General features: G+C 40.9%; 1 protein-coding gene across 1 annotated transcript in view; it reads left to right on the forward strand.

Moving 5' to 3' along the window:
• Ptprr (protein tyrosine phosphatase receptor type R) overlaps positions 1 to 19,051 on the forward strand; it is a 242,383-nt gene that overhangs the window by 197,093 nt on the left and 26,239 nt on the right. Inside the window, exons 9-10 of the mRNA XM_050135577.1 lie at positions 9,660 to 9,739; positions 10,740 to 10,877. Coding sequence (XP_049991534.1) covers positions 9,660 to 9,739; positions 10,740 to 10,877 — 218 coding nt within the window. The remainder of the gene's footprint in view (positions 1 to 9,659; positions 9,740 to 10,739; positions 10,878 to 19,051) is intronic.

A 19,051-nucleotide genomic window follows, 5' to 3' on the forward strand; every position in this document is an offset into this window, starting at 1 on the left:
GAGAGGGAGGGAGGGAGGGAAGGGGGGGGGGGGGGGGGGAAGGAGAGAGGGAGGAAGGGAAGGAGGGAGGGAGGGAGGGAGGGAGAGAGAGAGAGAGAGAGAGAGAGAGAGAGAGAGAGAGAGAGAAGGAGAAAGAGAGCCAAATTCTCACAAATACACTAAAACTAAAATAACAAACCAGAACCAGGGTCCCCTACAAGATTAAAGGCAAATACCACTGCATTAAAAAGGTTTAAAAACCAGTTTCTCACAAAAATAGATTAAAATTCTTGGTCTAAAAACAGAGCCATTCTTTGCTGCGCCTCCACTGTACATTTCCCACCAGGAAACACAACAAACCGTATATTTCGGCCAACAAGAGCCCCAAACGATAAAGCCCACACGCACATAGACCTCCCTACCAAATAGGTAATGTGTCAGAGGACATACAGGATGCTGTCCGTCTCTTCCTACCTCAGCAACCTCAGAGAGCAAATAATAATAGACTGAGACAGGTACATGTCGATATTAATTGTGTATAGGTGTGTATGCGTGCATGCGGAGACAGGAGGATAATGCCAAGTGGCTTCTTCACTCACTGTTCCCTTTGATTTTTGAGTCAGGGTCTCTCACTGACCCTGAAGCTTTTGGGTTTCACCAGGCTGCTAGCCAATGAACTCCAGGAATCTATCCATCTCTGATTGTCTCCCACTCCCAGCTAGTGCTGGATCACAGCTACATGCTGCCATACCTGGCATTTTTTTTAAATCACGATTCCTGGGGACCTGGACGCCTTTTCCTCACATGCCGTCTTAGGGACAGCTATGCAACCATTGGTTGTCACGTGCTCTTTCGTAGCTGTCCCTCACACAGCTACCCTACTGCTAAGTGGGACTTCCATCTTCTACACAGCACACCAGGGTCCGTGTAAAAGGAAGAACTTCAGTCACTACTTCCTGAAAGAAGAAAAGGAAATTATAAAGAAAAGATAAAATGAACCTTAGCCTTTAGATCTGTGATCTCTATGGGCTCTTACAAGTTTCACACAATTAAATTAATAACATAGATACGTATGATCATATATATGTGCTCATATATAATACAAAGTTATTTTCTATTTTTTATTTAGATTCTTGTTTGTTTGTTTCTTAGATAGTCTTGTGTGGCCCAGGTGGGCCTCAAACTCATTATATAATTGAGAATGACCTTGAACTCCTGATCCTCTTGCCTCCAATCTCCCAACCTGTAGAATTTCAGGTATACCACCACCACACTTGCTGTAAAGGGTTTATCCAGAAGTTACAGTACATACATTCATGTGTACACATACACTTTCAAACATTTACATTCTGTATTAATGCAATAAGTTGGACTATAGCAGACTGCTATTTTAATTTTATTATGTTTTAATTAACCAATCAGAGGTATGTTTGTTTGTGATACGTTTTCAATTATGCCTACATTGCGAAATGGCTAAAGCATTTAATGACTATGGTATATATTTCGAATTCCCAGGCATACATATAAATACATGTGCTTTTGTACTATCTATGATTTCTCAATTTAAATTTGTTTACTTTTTCTGACTTTTTATTTAAAATTATTAACCATCTTATTCTTTCTGCAACAAGTATGCTTACTAATGACTTACAGTACATGTTCTCAACTCAGAATTGTTTGCAACTATAAAATTGCCCATTTCCTATAAAAGATCTATGGAGACTTGCTGTAGTTAGTCATGATACCAAGTATATGATTTTTGTTTCTGCAAAGATATTATTGAACTTTGTCCTTGTGCAAAAAAAAGCGACAATCTATTTGATCAAATCAGACATGTAATATTTAAATGTAATATTCTTTCCCCCTTGTAGACGAGGGTCCAATGTATCCCTTACCTTGGACATGAGCAGCCTGGGGAACGTGGAACCCTTTGTGGCTGTGCCAACCCCCCGGGAGAAGATAGCTGTAGAGTACCTGCAATCAGCCACCCGTGTTCTCACAAGGCCACAGCTGAGGGACGTTGTGGCCACTTCCCACTTACTTCAGAGTGAGTTCATGGTGAGTGAGTCTGCTCGTTCTTACTCAGCTTTAATAAGCTCAGCACTGCAGCTGGAAGTGGCGCTGCTGCCCTCTCTCAAGCAGCTCGCTGTGGGCACACGGTCACAAGGCTAAAGGAAAGTGCCATGGCTTTAGAATCACCTTCTCTTTTGTCACCTGCTGAGTGATTGCTCAGGCTGCGACCCAATGCTTAACTGACTCAGAGCCTGTTAGCGTCCGTCGCTGGTGCGGGAGCACCAAGGGGCTGAGCCGAGAAAGGTGTCTCGGGATTAGGTGTCTTCCTGTGACAGTGGGGGATTGAATTGTTCAGATTTACCGGGGCACTGAAATCAAAACGGGAAGTGGCAAAAGTTGAGCCTTGGAAACATAAAAAAGGGGGAAAAAACCCAGATTTGAATACGTGTTTAGGAATAGGACTTAACCTTTACTTTAGTAAAGCCCCTGCATCCGCAGGCACTGGAAGGGAACAGAGGGGAGGCTCTAGAGATAAATCTGTGGAAACCAGAACTCAGGTATCAGCACTAAAAATGCACCCAGATGAATTGAGAGAATTTGTAATGCAGAGCAAAATGTGTACTGTGTACAACGAGGTAGCCAAAAGAAATGGAGAAGTTCGGGGCAGTACTAGAGTTTTTGTTTTGTTTTGCTTATTGTTTTTTAACTTGGGCAATGGAATTCAAGAAAGACCAAGCATGGGCTTAAAATGAGGATGAGTGCTGTATGACATTCAGTTTTAGAAAATCGGTATTGCATCAGGTAACTTAATACTCGGTAAGATACTACACACACTTTCTAGGTTTTGCCTGAGGGAATACTTGCTGCTTATATGACTTTACATCATAAAGCAGTCCCACAGCTTAAGCTATAGGGATCCAATATAACAAACAGAAGGTTCTATGGTCCGTTCGGATATTTGGAACCAGACTGGCAGAGAAATATCAGTAACCTGCTAGACTCCCTATCAGTGACATCAGCTATCGTCAGCTTCCAAAGTAAACACCAATGTGGAGTTTTCAAAATGAGATGCCGTGGTGTGTCATGTTTTTAGACATGAAGCAGATGAAAGTCAAAGATGAAGGAGCCAATCAATGGTCACACTGCATAGCAAAGACATCTAGTGCCTGTTCTGGGGCTGTCAATGGGTCTTTGCTTATGAAAACACCTTTAACATAGCCTGCTTCCCTGGAAGGAAGATGAGGCCAAGAAAAAGAGACAGTGTGAGATCCTGATAGACTGTCAACGTGTGTCAGAAAACAGGGTAATGTGAAAAGCAAAGGAGGCAATAAAGATGTCACCTTCTCTGTGGCGTTGTCAAAGCAGACTGGCTCGTATAAATTGTCAAAAATGAACATGTGGGTTGGGGAGCTAGGTTAGCTGGCGGAGTGCTTGCCTAGCGTACGTGAAGCTCTGAATTTGATCCCCAGCACCGTATAAACCTGAAGTAGTGGTCCACGCCACTCAAAATAGAGGGAGGTAGATTAGAACTTCAGGGTTAACCTTAGCTCCACAGCCAGTCGAGGTAAGCCAAGGCTAGATGAGATCTTGGCTAATAAAGTAAAATACGTAGGGCCTGTAGAGATGGCTCAGTGGTTAAGAGCACTGGCTGTTCTTCCAGAGGTCCTGAGTTCAATTCCCAGCAACCACAAGGTGGCTCACAACCATCTGAATTGAGATCTGGCTCCCTCCTCTGGCATGCAGGCATACATGGAGGCAGAATGTTGCATATATCATAAATAAATAAGTCTTGAAAAATAAAATAAGTAGACAAAACATAAAAAGGTTTTTCTTGAATATTCAACAACTTTATTTTGATGACTCAGGGCTAAGGAACTTAAATGTTTCAGTGGAGTAGAGACTATCTTACGCGACTAAGATAACACAAACTATTGAAGTGGCTCTTTGAAAGGGAAATTGTTCCCTGCCATCAAGTTTTCAGTTCAAGATGTAGCCTGACTCTTCCTGAGCTTTCATACTGGCAGAAAATGGAGACAGCTTGAAGTGAGGTCCTGGATGAGTTTTCTCCTTCCATTGTCGTTATTTTGTTTCCAATGAAAACTGGGTCAAAGAAAACTGGTAAAAACAGGAGGCAGCCAGTGTGGTCAAAGTTATATGCATGCCTGAAAACGACAAGGTTTCAACAAATTTGTTGTTTTATTAGAGGAAGGCATTTTATGAGATAGAAGGGTTCAATGTTCATCAATCACCAAATAACAATAGTCATTTTATTTCGTACCACCCTGATGCGTTCAGTTCATTTAAGAACTTTACGTTAATAAATACTGTATTTTTATAAGCAAATCTTAAAACACTTGCCTGTGTCCTTTTGGAAGTTCTTATTCATTACTTGAGCTCAGTCATATGAGGGTGCTCTCGGTCTTAGTCTTATAGATGGGCACAGAGCCACTTCTGTGCTTACTCGTTCCTCTTTGATTGGTTAAGCCATGTGATGTATAGTCTTCCTAGATAAGAATATTCTGTTCTGGGCTGGAGAGATGGCTCAGCGGTTAAGAGCATTGCCTGTTCTTCCAAAGGTCCTGAGTTCAGTTCCCAGCAACCACATGGTGGCTCACAACCATCTGTAATGAGGTCTGGTGCCCTCTTCTGGCCTGCAGACATACACACAGACAGAATATTGTATACATAATAAATAAATAAATAAATGTTTTTAAGAAAAGAATATTCTGTTCTTCTTAACTAGGAGAAAAACAAACCTCTTTTCCCAGAAGTGTTCCGTTCATAACCACAAATGAAGTAGTGCAATGATAGAAGAACTCTTGACTAAAATCATCTCAGCACATGGACCAACAACAACAAATCCTTCCACACTTATGGCTTTCAGAGGGAACTTTTAATGATTCTCAAAGAATCACAATTGATATGGAAAAGACTGCAACTTTGCTGATCTTATAGAAACTTTTTGAAGAAATTTAATATACTGTATTTTTAAAAAGTATTTTCCTAAGTGATTTCACAGTAATGCTTACTATCCAAGTGGGGTGTTTTCTGTCTCTGTAGTATCTACATACAAAATAATCCTTCCAAAGACACAGGGATGCTGTTTACAAGTCAGCATACAGGCTTCATCTTACCTGTTTATGAGAGAAAATATGTTGTTCAGCCAGTGGAGTAGTCTACAGTTTTATAACTTGGGAATCCAGTAGATTAGAGAGCCAACATCCTCTGGGAAGATTTTCTTTATGTCAGCATTAGATACACGATTTGATATCATTTGTCTTTGCAGGAAATACCAATGAACTTTGTGGATCCCAAAGAAATTGATATTCCACGTCATGGAACAAAAAATCGCTACAAGACCATTTTGCCAAGTAAGTTTCTAGAACGGATAGCTTGCCCAGTAAAGCCATGTTGCCCAACTCACTTCTGCCTCACCCTTTTCAACCCTCATAACACCTATTAGACAGCACACTTAGAGTGGAAATATGAAAGTCGAGACTAGTCACCACTAAAGTTATCTAAAGAGAAGTATCTTTATTTCGTGTTACATTCATCATTATGACCAGCTCACAATTCCAGAAGATCCACAGTTCTAAAGGACTATTGCAGCACACATCATGGCTAAATTGATTTCCATCATACATGGATCTACTTATGAAGGAGAAAAAACAAGATCTCCTGAGTAAATTGGGAGTGTGGGGGTTACGGGAGAGGGTAGAAGGGGAGAAGGGAGGAAGGGAAGAAAGCAGAGGAAAATGTATAGCTCAATTAAAAACAACAAAAAGAATGTAATAAAACATGGTTATCCAATAAATAAATAAATAATAAATCCATGCATGAAGGAAAGAGAAAAGAAATTGAGTCCTGCCTTGGACCATATCTAAAAATTAATTCAAAATGGATCAGATACTTGCATGTAGATAGAAACAAAGACAAAAAGAGAAAAAGTCCAAATTCTCATATGCTTAAAGTAGCCAGTGGTTTCTTAGATGGCACCTAATTATGAGCCACCAAAGGACAAATGGAAGGTGAACCACTGAAGTTTTGTGTTTCAAATGTCATCATGAAAAAGCAACACATTATAGAGGAGAGGGAGCATTTTCTATCAGTAAACAAATAAATACAGTTCAGGTTTTTGGCAAAATTCCAAGGTATCCAAGGTATTGCTACAAAAGAATAACTCTAGCAGTATAAAACACAGACATTTTTCTGATGGGTTGATGTAAGAAATAAATTTGACAGTTCCTAGGAGTACAAGTGGCTAATAATACATGAAAAGTTTTCAATATTTTTAGCCATTGAGGAACTGCAAATCAGAATGATGCTGAGCTAGGCTGACCCTAACCCTAATTACCAACATCCCTGTTGGTAATTCCAGCACTGAGGAGGTTGAGTCAAGAGAAAGTACCACAAGTTTGGGGCTAGCCTCAGCTACATAGTGAGACAGACAGACAGACACACACACACACACACACACACACACACACACACACAAAGCCAAATGCAAAACAAGCAAGTGAAGACTACTTTGAGATTCCAGTTCACCCCAGTTAGAATGGAAATGCTAGTAATAATACGTGCATGCTCGTGAATGGCAGGGTAAAAAGAGGCCCTTTTTACATGATTGGTGGAAAATGAGCCAGTTCCTTCCACCATGAAAATGAGTAGGGGGAATATTTTAAAAATTAACAATAGAATTAGTATATGGTCCACCTATACGCTTCTGGTTATATCCTCAAGAGAATCTAAGTAGGCATACAATACATATAATGTAAAAAAAAAAAAGCAGTCGTTTTTATTGTGGAACGCTTCATAATAGTTATAGTGTCGGCATAGGTGTCCCTACCATATGGGTAGCCAAAGAAAGTGTGGGGTGAACATGCTGTGGAGTCCTAGTCGGGCCTGAAGAAGAACAGAAGTGTCATTTACAGGAGAATGGATGAAACTAAGCCAGACTAGGGGACAGATACCACATAGTTTTCATATGCAGAATCAAGATATATTTTTAAAGACATGAAAGTAGTAGAGAAACATATTTAAGAGGAGAAGGAATCGCAGCGGGGGAGGGGAGACAAGAGAGGTTGATAGGGGACCAATATGATCACACACATCATGTAAACGTATGAAAATGTCATGATAAAACACATTTTTATAACTAAGTCATCTTTTTTTAATTTTATTTTATTTTGGTTTTTCAAGACGGGATTTCTCTGTGTAGCTTTGGAGCCTGTCCTGGAACTTGCTCTGTAGACCAGGCTGGCCGTGAATTTTTAAAAAGGAAAAAGCACTAACATTTAAATAATATTTTATTAGTTTTCTCAAAGATACAAAATACAAAAAAAGATAAAATATGCTTTTATATTTGTGGTAATAAAAATACACTAAATTCAAACAAAGAATTACTATCCATGCTTTGTATGGGATTCCTGTTCTGGCAGAAAATCTCTCCACTGTAATATATTTTTAGTGAGTCAAAATAGTTAAGTCTATTTCTTAAGATACAGCTCATTATTGAAAGGTATTTTATTTATGACTATAATAGAAGAGAGTGAAAAAGATTTCCTCTCCCATCACCTTTCTCTCTCTCTGATTTTTCAAGACATGGTTTCTCTGTGTATCCCCGGCTATCCTGGATCTCCCTCTCCCTCTGTAGACCAGGCTGGCCTCAGACTTAGAGATCCTCCTGCCTCTGCCTCCTGAGTGATGAAATTAAAGGCGTATCTCTCTCCCTCTTTCTTAAAACTTTCTCTAAAATATACCAAGCATTAAGTCATCCGGACTAATGTCCCCCACTGCAATGATTATATGTCCTGTGACTTCAAAAGGGTTTTCAGTTTGTTTGGGTTACTTCAGAGTTCCACCTTCTCTATTTCCTGTCCTGGGCGATATCAGCCCGCAGCTCCACCGTCTGTGTCAGCTTTTCCATGTCTAGTACTGGGTGGACACTTGGTCCAGGGTGCCCCTGCTGACAACTGATGCTGCGAATGATGGGTTCTCAGTGGAAAGTTTCCATAGCCTGAAAATGTCTCCCACCCTCATCCCACAAACTATAACTCAGAATAGATAGTTTAGACATGCCACACCTTCAGCTCCAAGTGACAGAAAGGACTGTAATGACAGACATGGCTGTTCTTGGTGGCTCATTGTAGACTTTAACATGACACAAAATTGAAATGTCACATGAGTTGATAATCAGCAGATGATCATGATTTTAAATATCATAATTGCCTTTACTGCTATAGTTTATAATAGACCCTTAAGTTTGAAGCTTTTCCATGTGTGTATGTATTGCTAAGGCTATCTGGTTTTGTGGGTATATTGCTTACCAACAGTCGGTTGAATTGTTGCTGCTTCTTTGAGGACATTGTCTAGCTCAGAACAGACTAAGTATTAGATTAAGGTCCTAAGGCCAAGTTTGGATCAAACTGTCTCGCAGTATAAACAAACATTAGAAGTAAAATGCTTATATCCCAAATCATAGAAGCAACAATGCAACAACTAGTAACTGTCAATGTGGAGTCACGACACACAATCAATATCATATATGTTTACTTATTTATGCAACTATAAAGCAGCATACACACAAAACTGCAAATCACTTATTTACTCTGGCTATTATTTCCTACTTAAAACAGTGATGTTTGGTAAGAACTCTCAATAGTGTTTTCCATTCGTGTTAGATTTATATGACGTGCTTATTACAAGGTAGATATGCAGACAGCCCACTCCCTGAGGCAGCAACTAAAGCAAGACACTACAGTGAGGGTCTTTCCCAGTCACACGAAATCTGAGCATGTTTATGGGCTACTTAATCTTTTTTCCCATCATTTCTTTGTTCCCCACTCCCCCCCCAAAAAAAAGAACAGGGGCAATAATACTACCCTCTACATCTATTGAAGGTATTCAATATACACACTCACTAGCAGAGACCCAACTAATAGATTTATAGATTAATAACCAGTATTGGATGCTATTTTCCTTCCCTACCTAAATAACAGTGGCTCTGTCATTAATTTATCTAGAATAAATTCCAGAAAATAAGGAAACACTGTATGTCTTGAAGCATCTTGTCTGGAAAGTAGGCTATCAAGAGCCCCCTTGCCCTTCCTATTTTCTCATGCTCCTTACACTTGAGCTCCTATGTCGTCACCGTCCTGCCTTGCAGGGGTCGCTCTCCACGACCTGGGAATGTCCTTTTTCCCCCTTGTTTGCTCCATCCTCACACCCATCAAGGTACCAGTTATGTTTCAGTCTCACGAAATCAAGGAACACCACTGAGACACATGCTGGCGAGGCCAGACTAACCCTGGGTAATGTAATGAAATACAAAGAACTGGGTGAGGGTAGCCTGGTTCTTTCTGGAGGAACGGGAGAGAAATAAAGCTGTAAATACAAAAACTAAAGAAAAAGAGAAGAGTCTAAATGAGAGAAGAGTCCAGAATCAGAACTCCAGTTGAAACACACTATGACCCGTGTCAGAATCAAAAGTCAGTGGGAGGAACCAAATGCCACAGATATATCAATGGATGGACACACACGTGCACCAGAGACAAACACTGATGCTGAGTTAATGCCTTTGAACTTGCACACTTCTCTTTGCTGCTTATGGTTGGTCTAGAGACTTTTTTATTTGGAAAGTAAATCTATTCAATGTGTTCTCTCTGCAGATCCCCTCAGCAGAGTGTGTTTAAGACCAAAAAATGTAACCGATGCGTTGAGTACTTACATTAATGCTAATTATATTCGGGTGAGTAAGTGACTTTGCATTTCTTTCTGATTGACATGTTGATTTACCATTTTATCTTTTTTAGCCGAGAAAGATGCCCCGTCCCAGCTTTGTTTCTTTCTTCTTTACCCAGAATAAGGTTCTCTTTAATTTGGTGGCGAGTGTTTCATGTATGTATGCTATAGCCACATCAGCTCTGGTGGTAGGTGTCTTACAGCGAGTCCTCCTCGGCTCTGAGTCCCTGAGTACAGGCTCCATGTGGACGCTCTGTAAAACTGAACTATGCAACCCTCACTGCCAGATGGTGCAAAAGGAAACTGCTCTTGTGTCTCCCGGCTACCTAGACCCAAATAATCACACAGAAACTATATTAACTACAATACTGTTTGGCTGTTGACTCGGGCATATTTCTAGCTAGCTCTCATGATTTAAATTAACCCATTTCTATTAATCTGTGGGTCACTAAGAGGCTGTGGCCTACTGGTTAGATTCCAGCATCTTTCTCCTTTGGCAGCTACATGGCTTCTCCCTGACTCTGCCTTCTTTCTCCCTGCATTCAGTTTAGTTTTCTCACCCACCTATTCTGCCCTGCCATAGACAAAAGCAGCTTCTTTATTAAGCAATGGTAATAAAACATATTCACAGCATATAGAAGAACTTCCACATCAAAATGGCAAGCTGGATTTTCTGGGAAGTACCATACATGTGCCTGGTGGTGCAGGTTATCAGGGCAGCCACTTTGACCTACCACAACTCCGTTATTCTGAAGCTCACCCCCGCCATCCCACCAAATGTCCACTGCAATCCATACATATAAATGACTGTGTGCCGCCGGGCGATGGTGGCGCACGCCTTTAATCCCAGCACTCGGGAGGCAGAGGCAGGTGGATCTCTGTGAGTTCGAGACCAGCCTGGTCTACAGAGCTAGTTCCAGGACAGGCTCCAAAGCCACAGAGAAACCCTGTCTCGAAAAACCAAAAAAAAAAAAAAAAGACTGTGTTTGTCTCTTTACTCCAAACAGGGCTACAGTGGCAAGGAGAAGGCTTTCATTGCCACGCAGGGCCCCATGATCAACACTGTGAACGACTTCTGGCAGATGGTTTGGCAGGAAGACAGCCCCGTGATTGTTATGATCACGAAACTCAAGGAGAAAAATGAGGTACGACGTTTAGCCCAGTTCTGAATGTTATGCATGCTATTCCTACTATAAGAGAGATTTGGAATAAATGAGATCACATGTACTTAGAAAATATCCGTATAAAATAGGATATAGACATTAAATGACAAGGTCACTTTACACCTCCAGTAAATGACGGAAGTGTTGCTCTGTGAGTGATAACCTTCCTTCAGGCAACTTAACACATGTGGCGTACATGGATCTCATTTGCACACATGTATCTCAGTAAAGACAAAAGGGTGAAGAAGTAAAAATTATTCCAAAAGCAAGTAATCCTTTATTTATTAACAGATGCCGTTCTGGTTGTTGGCAGATATATATATATATATATATATATATATATATATATACACACACACACAAATAAAATATATCAAGATTCCTTCCACTGGTAACTTTAACTCCCTAGTAGGAGAGATACAACAAATCTGTTAATAACAGCACAGTAGAAAGGATAGATGCTGTTGGATACAAACCAGACCAGGACAAGGGAGTGACTGGGCAGTATGATGGGGCAAAGGGACAATTAGGAAAATGAGACTGAAAGACACATTGGAGAGAAGTGATAGCTACTTTCCCCATGGCTTTATAGTAAGAAATCTGTCCCCATTAAAAAAAATAGACAAATGTATATTTATCTCCACAGTGGCAATCTTTTCTAAGGGCTTGCCTTGCAGAATGATGTATTCTATATTTTGCACCATAAGAACAAAGTTGAGCAGTTCTTGGGGACTGCCATTCCAGGTGCTGCTTGTGTGCCAGGCATCTTGTTGAAATAATGGATGGTTGACTTGAGTTGGTATTTGTTTTGGTTTTTTTTGTTTTGTTTTTGTTTTTTTGTCAAAATCATTACACCATTTAAGGCAACTCGGATTTCTCTTTTCTTTCTTTCGGTAAGCTATAAGTTCACCTGTATAATTCTGCTACTAGTTGAGAGAATGCAAACCCACAACACTTAAAATCTTTTCAAAAAATTGCTGGTTTCTTTCATTTTCGCTATAATAAATGAACCGTGTCCAGAAAGAGAGTATGTTTCTTCCCAGTAGACGAAGTTATACATGCAGCTCTCTATATGTCTCTCCATCTGCTATGTGATCCCAGGGCTGCTTGGTAGAAACGAGCCCTCATGCTCTCAGACTTTTCGCATACAGTGCCAACCTGTTGATGGATTAACTCTCTGACAATCCCTGCACAGTTGTGCACAATGCATGCTTCAGCTCTGTGATGGGACGGATTCTCCACGTTCCAACGTGTGTACCTCTTCGTGTGCACATCTGTGTATGCGTGTAGAGGATTTAGGAAATATGGTGGCTGGTTCACCCTAGCAGCCAAGCTAGCAGCCAAGCCTTGCACACCTTTGTGGGGAAGGCATTTATGGTACGACTGTGATAGGAGAAATTACAAATGTCTAAATAAATTTTCATGACCTAATCAGTGTCTTAGAACCTATTTCTATCCTTACAAATTCTATTTCTTCTATTAAAAATAAAATCAGCCAGGCATGGTGTCTCACACCTGGAATTTTAACACCAAGGATGCTGAGACAGTAGGACAATTGTGACTTGAAAGTCGTCCTGGGCTACAGAGTGAGATCCTGCCTCAAATTAATTAATTAATTAAGATAACATCAAGGCTGTGAGGGGGCTGGAGAGATGGCTCAGTGGTTAAAGTGCTCACTAACCTTTCAGAGGAGAGGGGTTGGAGTTCAGCACCCACAATCAGGTAGCTCACAACTGCCTGCTGCTCTGACTCCTGGGGGCCTGGCACTCTTTCTGGTCTTGTGCACTCCTGAACATATAAATAAAAATAAATGTTTAAAAAGCCAAACATAGGAAAGAAACAGGACTATGTAATTATTTGTAATATGTATAAGTACATGTTTTTGGAATACATATATTTTGAAGAGAAAACATTGCTTATTATAAATTGTGCAGAATCACTAAGAATTAATGTTAGGAGAGCATATGTGGAAGATTATCTAACAGGTTGCAGTGACTTTGTGTTAAATTATGATGTGTGCTCACTTGAGCCTCTTAAATCTCAGCTTCTGTGATACATTTTCATTCACTCATAAAAAAGATGAGACATGTGTTGTAAGTGCCTAAATTTGTTCTTTTGATAATTTTTATCCTTTGAATATTTTATAAATTTGTACAATGTATACTGATCATATCTCTCCAGCCACTACCTTCCTCAAAGCCTTCTCATGCCTGTCTAACTGGAGATTTTCAGGGCAGAACAAAGTTGATAGTCAGAGAACATCCCTTAAGCATTGCATTTATGTAACATGTTTTAAAGAAACCCACTATGAGCGATTTGGACTATGTCAGAGCGCCAATGAATGGTCACCCTTCTTTAACCCCTGGACCGAGGCTATACTCCTATCAGAACTGCTCAGGGTCAGAGCTGTATGTTAAAGTGCTGCAGGGTACACCCCCTGGAGGTACGCAAGCTCTCTCTCTCCACCCTGTACCCACAAGGGAGAAAAGGGGGTTCATCCCCTGGGGGTACACAGCTCTCTCTCTCTCCACCCTATACCCGCAAGGGGGAAGAGGGGGTGCATCCCTTGGGGGTATGTAAGCTCTCTCTCCACCCTGCACCCACAGGGAGAAAAGCTCCTTTTCTTAATTTTTTGCTTCCACTCTGTTTTTCCCGTGCCCACAAAAGAGCTGTGTGGATCTGATGAAAGCTAGAATACCTTTAAAAAAAAAAAAAAAAAAAAACTCTCACTTTAAAATGTTGTTGAGGAATTTGTTTTTCTCTTTGGCTGCATAACTTAGAACTTGAAGGCGTACTTTATTGGTTTGTTTTCATTTTTACCATTTGGACTCTTATCTTTTCTAAGGTTTGAGATACACTCCCAGGGATGTGAAAGTCAAGCATGTTATGTATTTGCTGTGATATCTGCCGCTTGTTTATTTCCTGGAGCCAGGCATAATCCAAAACAGTGCAAGACAATGCTTTTAACCATTCTTTCGCCTTTAAATTAAAATGAGAATCTTTATGCCCAGGCACATTATACATGTAATATCATACATGCAACTCTAATGTTCTGCCGATCAAAATGACTCTGAGAAGTCTAGTTTAAAAAAAAAATACAACATAGGTCCACGCCACCAGGAAAATGCTGGCTACTGAACACTGGCCAGTTCTCAATTGTGCTCAGTGTCATTGTTTAAAATAGACGAAAATCATTTCCTCCAAACAATACGGAGGTGGAGATATCTTTAGAAGTTCCCACGCTTTATATGTTTATGAACTGTTTACTTTCTAATAAATAAAGAAATGAATAATCACCACCTTCCTTTTAATAATTCCAATAATCTCAGGTACATTTTACAAAATGAGAATAAACAAAAAATAAAAAAAAATACTAGGACTGAAAAATGTGTATTTAGAATAAAAGAGTTGCAGGCGATTTTGAGTCTTTCATTTGTTAAATGAGTCTCAACATGAAAAGAATTCCTTATGAAAGATCTGGGCTTTGGATTTGGAAAACCCCAGGAAAAATGAGAGAAAGTCGTAGCAATGGTCCAGGCAAGAAATGCTGAGGGACTGAGTTAAGGCAGAGAGAGGCGGGGTCCTTTAGAACAGGGAATTGAGTTGAGGAGTGTTCCAGAGCTGAGAGCCGCAGGGCTTTGTTGTGATTGAAGCGGAGGCAGATGAAGGAGCACTGGACCCTGGTTTAGAGAGCTGAGTGGATGGGGGTGCCATGAACCCAAATTGGGAGAAAAAGGCAGATTTTGAGGGAAAAGAATGAGCTTTGCATTTCAAGTACGAAGTTTGGAGAGTCCTGGAGACTTTGGGGTGGTACTTAGAATTAAAGGTCTAGAGGTCTGTATAGGCAAAAGATGAAAATAAGGGGCCATGCTAATAAAAGGCATAGGAAGGCTTAGAACTGATATAAAGAGAAAGATGGGGTATTTATACCCCATTGTATATTATACTTTCAACATTGTGAATAATCTCTTTGCCGTAGTTCATTAAAATATTACTACTGTTAATAACTGTTGGATCCCATTGTGTGGATGTATCAAAACCACACAGTCATTTGCTTATTAATAGATATTTAAACTGCTTTAACTTTCTTGTCCACACCTCTAACGAGCTGATGCTTATTAAGATATATTCATACATTATCAGACCAAATGACATAGGTTCTTGAAAAACCACATTCCAGTGAAGGATGATACAGAACACACCGTAAGTGTAGAGGAACTTCCCCTCTACACTCTGAAGTTTCAGAAATTAATTTTTCTGGAGTAAGCTAACATGGAGTCACAAGGAAAGAGCAACACAAACATTGTAGATACACAGGAACATCACTAGAATGGAAAGTGAACATCCAATAAGATTAAAAATCCTTACATGTGGTTTTCCTTTGGGGAAATGAAGTGGGGAGTGTAAACTGTGTTTAAAAATTCACTGGGGGAAGGGAAGGGCTTCTTGTTTGATCTCAGTCTTCTGTATTGTTTTGTTTTGTTTTATTCATGCGTGTGTATTAGATTTTGAGTCAGGATACTCCTAGGTAGCCCAGGCTAACCTCAAACTCACCACCTCCTTCCCTTGGCCTTTTAAGTACTGGGATTACCAGAGTGAGCCGCCATGCTGGGGAATTGTTTTTAGCGGAAGTAAATGGGTCAGAAGAACTTATCAGAGTCTTGAACAAAGTTCATCAGGGCTCACTGGGTGTGGTGTCAATTCTTGTTCTTTCCACGGTGAATCTTCCTTTGGAGATTCTAGGGAGGGCCTGGAAGAACTTCCCTCATTCAGATAAGGATACTTCAGAGGGAGCCGCTTCCTGGGGCTCTGAGGGTTGAGCTGCAGGGGCAGGAAGTCTCTTGGTTCTGAAACAGCGGCTGTATGTAGCTCAAGGCACTTTAACAGCACAGCAGCACACTCACGTCAATTTGCTGGGCCCCAGCACAACCACATAAGGTTATATATATAACCTTAAAATAGGCATGTTGTTTGGTAATCAAATTCCTAACTATGCCTCCCCTTGTGTTCTACTCTTCCTATAAACACCTCACTTTGAGGGATTATTCAAAAAATTAATGTGCACAACACTTTCAGTCAGCCTGATAATTACTTGTTTACATGTACACAAAAACCTTTTTTCTCCTCCAATTTATGGATTCTTGGGGCCAATAGTTAGTCTTTGGAAAAGGCTGAGCCCAGTTACCAGAATGATAGTGGTGATTTGAGACTGTATTCACCTAGATGGTGGGATACTTTCAATTACTTTCTTAGTGAGGCTCCCCAGAATTATCTGTAAGACAGCATTTTCTGCCTCCTTCACACCATTGGTCATTGCTCTCACTACAAATAAATAAGCCCTATGATGCAGTTCAGGACAATAATTTTAACATGAACTTGGGCTCCTTGAACAGCCACATTTTTAGCCCCATCCCACTCCTGGAAGAATACTCTAAAGCATCCACAGTGATCTGATCTCTTTCTGTTTTCTTCCATTGCAAGAGGATGGGGGTTCTGTGTGTAAAAATAGCTATTGTAACTTAGAAAGGAGACGGGATGCTAATTAAAGGTTGTTTATTGGATGAGCAAGTCATACTGTATCACCTGCTGGGAGTTGCCTGCCAGCTGCTTTTTTGGTAAGGAATCGAGGAAAACACAAGAAGACCAAGCAAGTTTAAGGGAACTGAGGACCAGGCTTCCACGTTTCAAGTTGTACTGTACACCACTCAAATCAGGGTGCAGGCACCAAGCTCCCACCTGGCCCATTTCCTCCTTGGTTCTGCGAGTCACTTTCCTTCAAAAGAGCCCTGCTGCTCAGGCCTGATCGTGAACAATGGGGCACATGTCAGACTGCTGAGCCACAACAGACCTTTCTCTTTGGTCAATTCTCAACAAGATGCTCTCAGTCTCCCTGAGTTCATCTGGGAGATGTGAGTGATAGGATGGGCGATAAGTTAAATCACCGAGTTTCCACCAAAAGAAACTAGTCAAACGGGTTAGTCTAACTGGGTGGGATCCAGGGCTGTACAAGAGATCTTGCTGGTCAAACACGAGGACTTGAGTTTGAATACTCAAGCGACGACATAAAAACTCTGGCACCACTGTGTGCTCCTGTAACCCCAGGGCTGTAAATAGAAGGGTTGGTGGGGCTCCCTGGAGGCCAGGCTACCTGGAGCTTCAGTGATTCAAGAACACAAGGCAGAGAATAATACTACAGGACACCTGATATCCTCTTCCAGTGTCTACATGTGGGTGAATAGGCTTGTATACAGAGAGAGAGAGAGAGAGAGAGAGAGAGAGAGAGAGAGAGAGAGAGAGCGCATGTGACTATTCAGGTATGTGTGCACATGCATTTTGCATGGGTTGAAGCCAGGGATCAACCTTGGTATCATCCATAGGAACCAACCACCAGACTTGTGTTGTTTTCGTTTCGTTCGTTTGAGATAAGCTCTCACTATATAGACCAGGGTGGTCTCGAATCACAGAGATGCACCTACATCTGCCTCCAGAATTCTGGGATCAAGTTGTGTACCACTTGTGCCCCACCTCCACCTTATTTTTCAAGACAGAATCTCTCCTTGGAATCTCTAGCTCACTGGTGAGGCTCGACTGTCTGTCCAGCAAGGGCCTGGACTCCACCTCCCCAGCAGTGGGATTACAAGTGCANAGAGAGAGAGAGAGAGAGAGAGAGAGAGAGAGAGAGAGAGAGAGAGAGAGAGAGAGAGAGAAAGTCAGATAAAAACATGGGGGGTCTTATAATTTTTTTAAAATTTTATTCATTATTTGCCAGGGTGGGGGTGGGGACATGCCAAGGTATCATGATAACTTTGTAGAATTGGTTTGCTGCTGCCACCTATGGGATCGAGGGACCAAACTCAGGTCATAAGTTGAGCAAGCTAAGCCCTCTTGCTGGGCACCGGCTTTTAACAGTAGTGTGAAGTTATTCAGTCTAGGCGGCATATAAGTAAAGCTGGGGTGATTTCAACATTTCAACTGTATTGGAAAGGACAAATATGTAAAGATGTTTGAGTTTATTGCAATGGATGGAAGAAACCGCTCCACCAGATGGTACAGTTTTCTTACTGGCAACTGGATGTTGGAATGATGTCATGATAAAACCTTAAAGGTGTGTTTCTGGCATAGCGTATGCCTTCCCTTTAATTCTGTGACTCTATGAATCCAAACACTGGAGTTTTGAATTTATATGTATTTAACTTGTATTGCAAGTGTTCATATACCTTTATCATACACGTGAAGAATCAAATATCCCAGATATATAAGACCCTAATTGATGACAACATGTGAAAGAATTTCTATATAAATGTGTATATTGTTGGGAATTATCACCCAGGAGTCTAAAATATAGCAACAAGGTGGAGGGGGAGATGGCTCAATGGTTAAAAGTCCTGGATGCTCTCCCAGAGGACCAGAGCTCAGTTCCCAGCACCCACCTTAGATGACACTCTAGCTCCAGATATCCTCACCGGGCCTCCACTGGCACACACGCTTCTGAGAATAAATGTGAGTGTGTGCATACACACTCAAACACACACATAAATGAGAAATCTGCTTTACAAAATTTGCCAACAAGTGCTGGCAAAAAGACCAAGTTGATAAAAAGCTTGCCACCCAGCCTGATGACCTGAGTTAAATCCCTGAGACCCTCACAGTGGCAGGAGAGAATGGGTTCTAGCCAGATGTCCTCTGACGTCTACACATGACTCGTGGCATGTGCATGCCCACACATACATACACATATACATATAAAATAAATAAGTAGAATGCAGTAAGGAACTGAAGCATAGTTAACAATAACATGTTTTAAGTACTTACTTTATGCCTACTTGTCCTAAGCATGTGGCATGTAGGAAGTTATGAAGAAACTGAGTCCAGAGAAGCCAATGTTCTACTCGGGGGCTAAAATCTGAACCTCAGTCCTCTGAGTCCAAAGTCTGTTCTTTAACCCCCATTCTATATCCCCTACTTTGCAATTTATAATATCATTATTATTGCTCCTATCGAGTTCGTCACAGAGGATCCATTATAAAAACGTGTCAAGCATAATTCTTTTCCACGGTTATGTCAGTAGGTCTCATAGTGAATCAAAGCACATCACTGGACGTGGAAAGCGTGATGCTTTGATATACTGTCACTATGCCTGCCTTGCATGCAGGGTG

The sequence above is a fragment of the Alexandromys fortis genome, unplaced genomic scaffold (assembly GCF_014885135.2).
Source record: "Alexandromys fortis isolate MF-2015 unplaced genomic scaffold, M_Fortis_MF-2015_v1.1 scaffold_24, whole genome shotgun sequence".
NCBI lineage: Eukaryota > Metazoa > Chordata > Mammalia > Rodentia > Cricetidae > Alexandromys > Alexandromys fortis.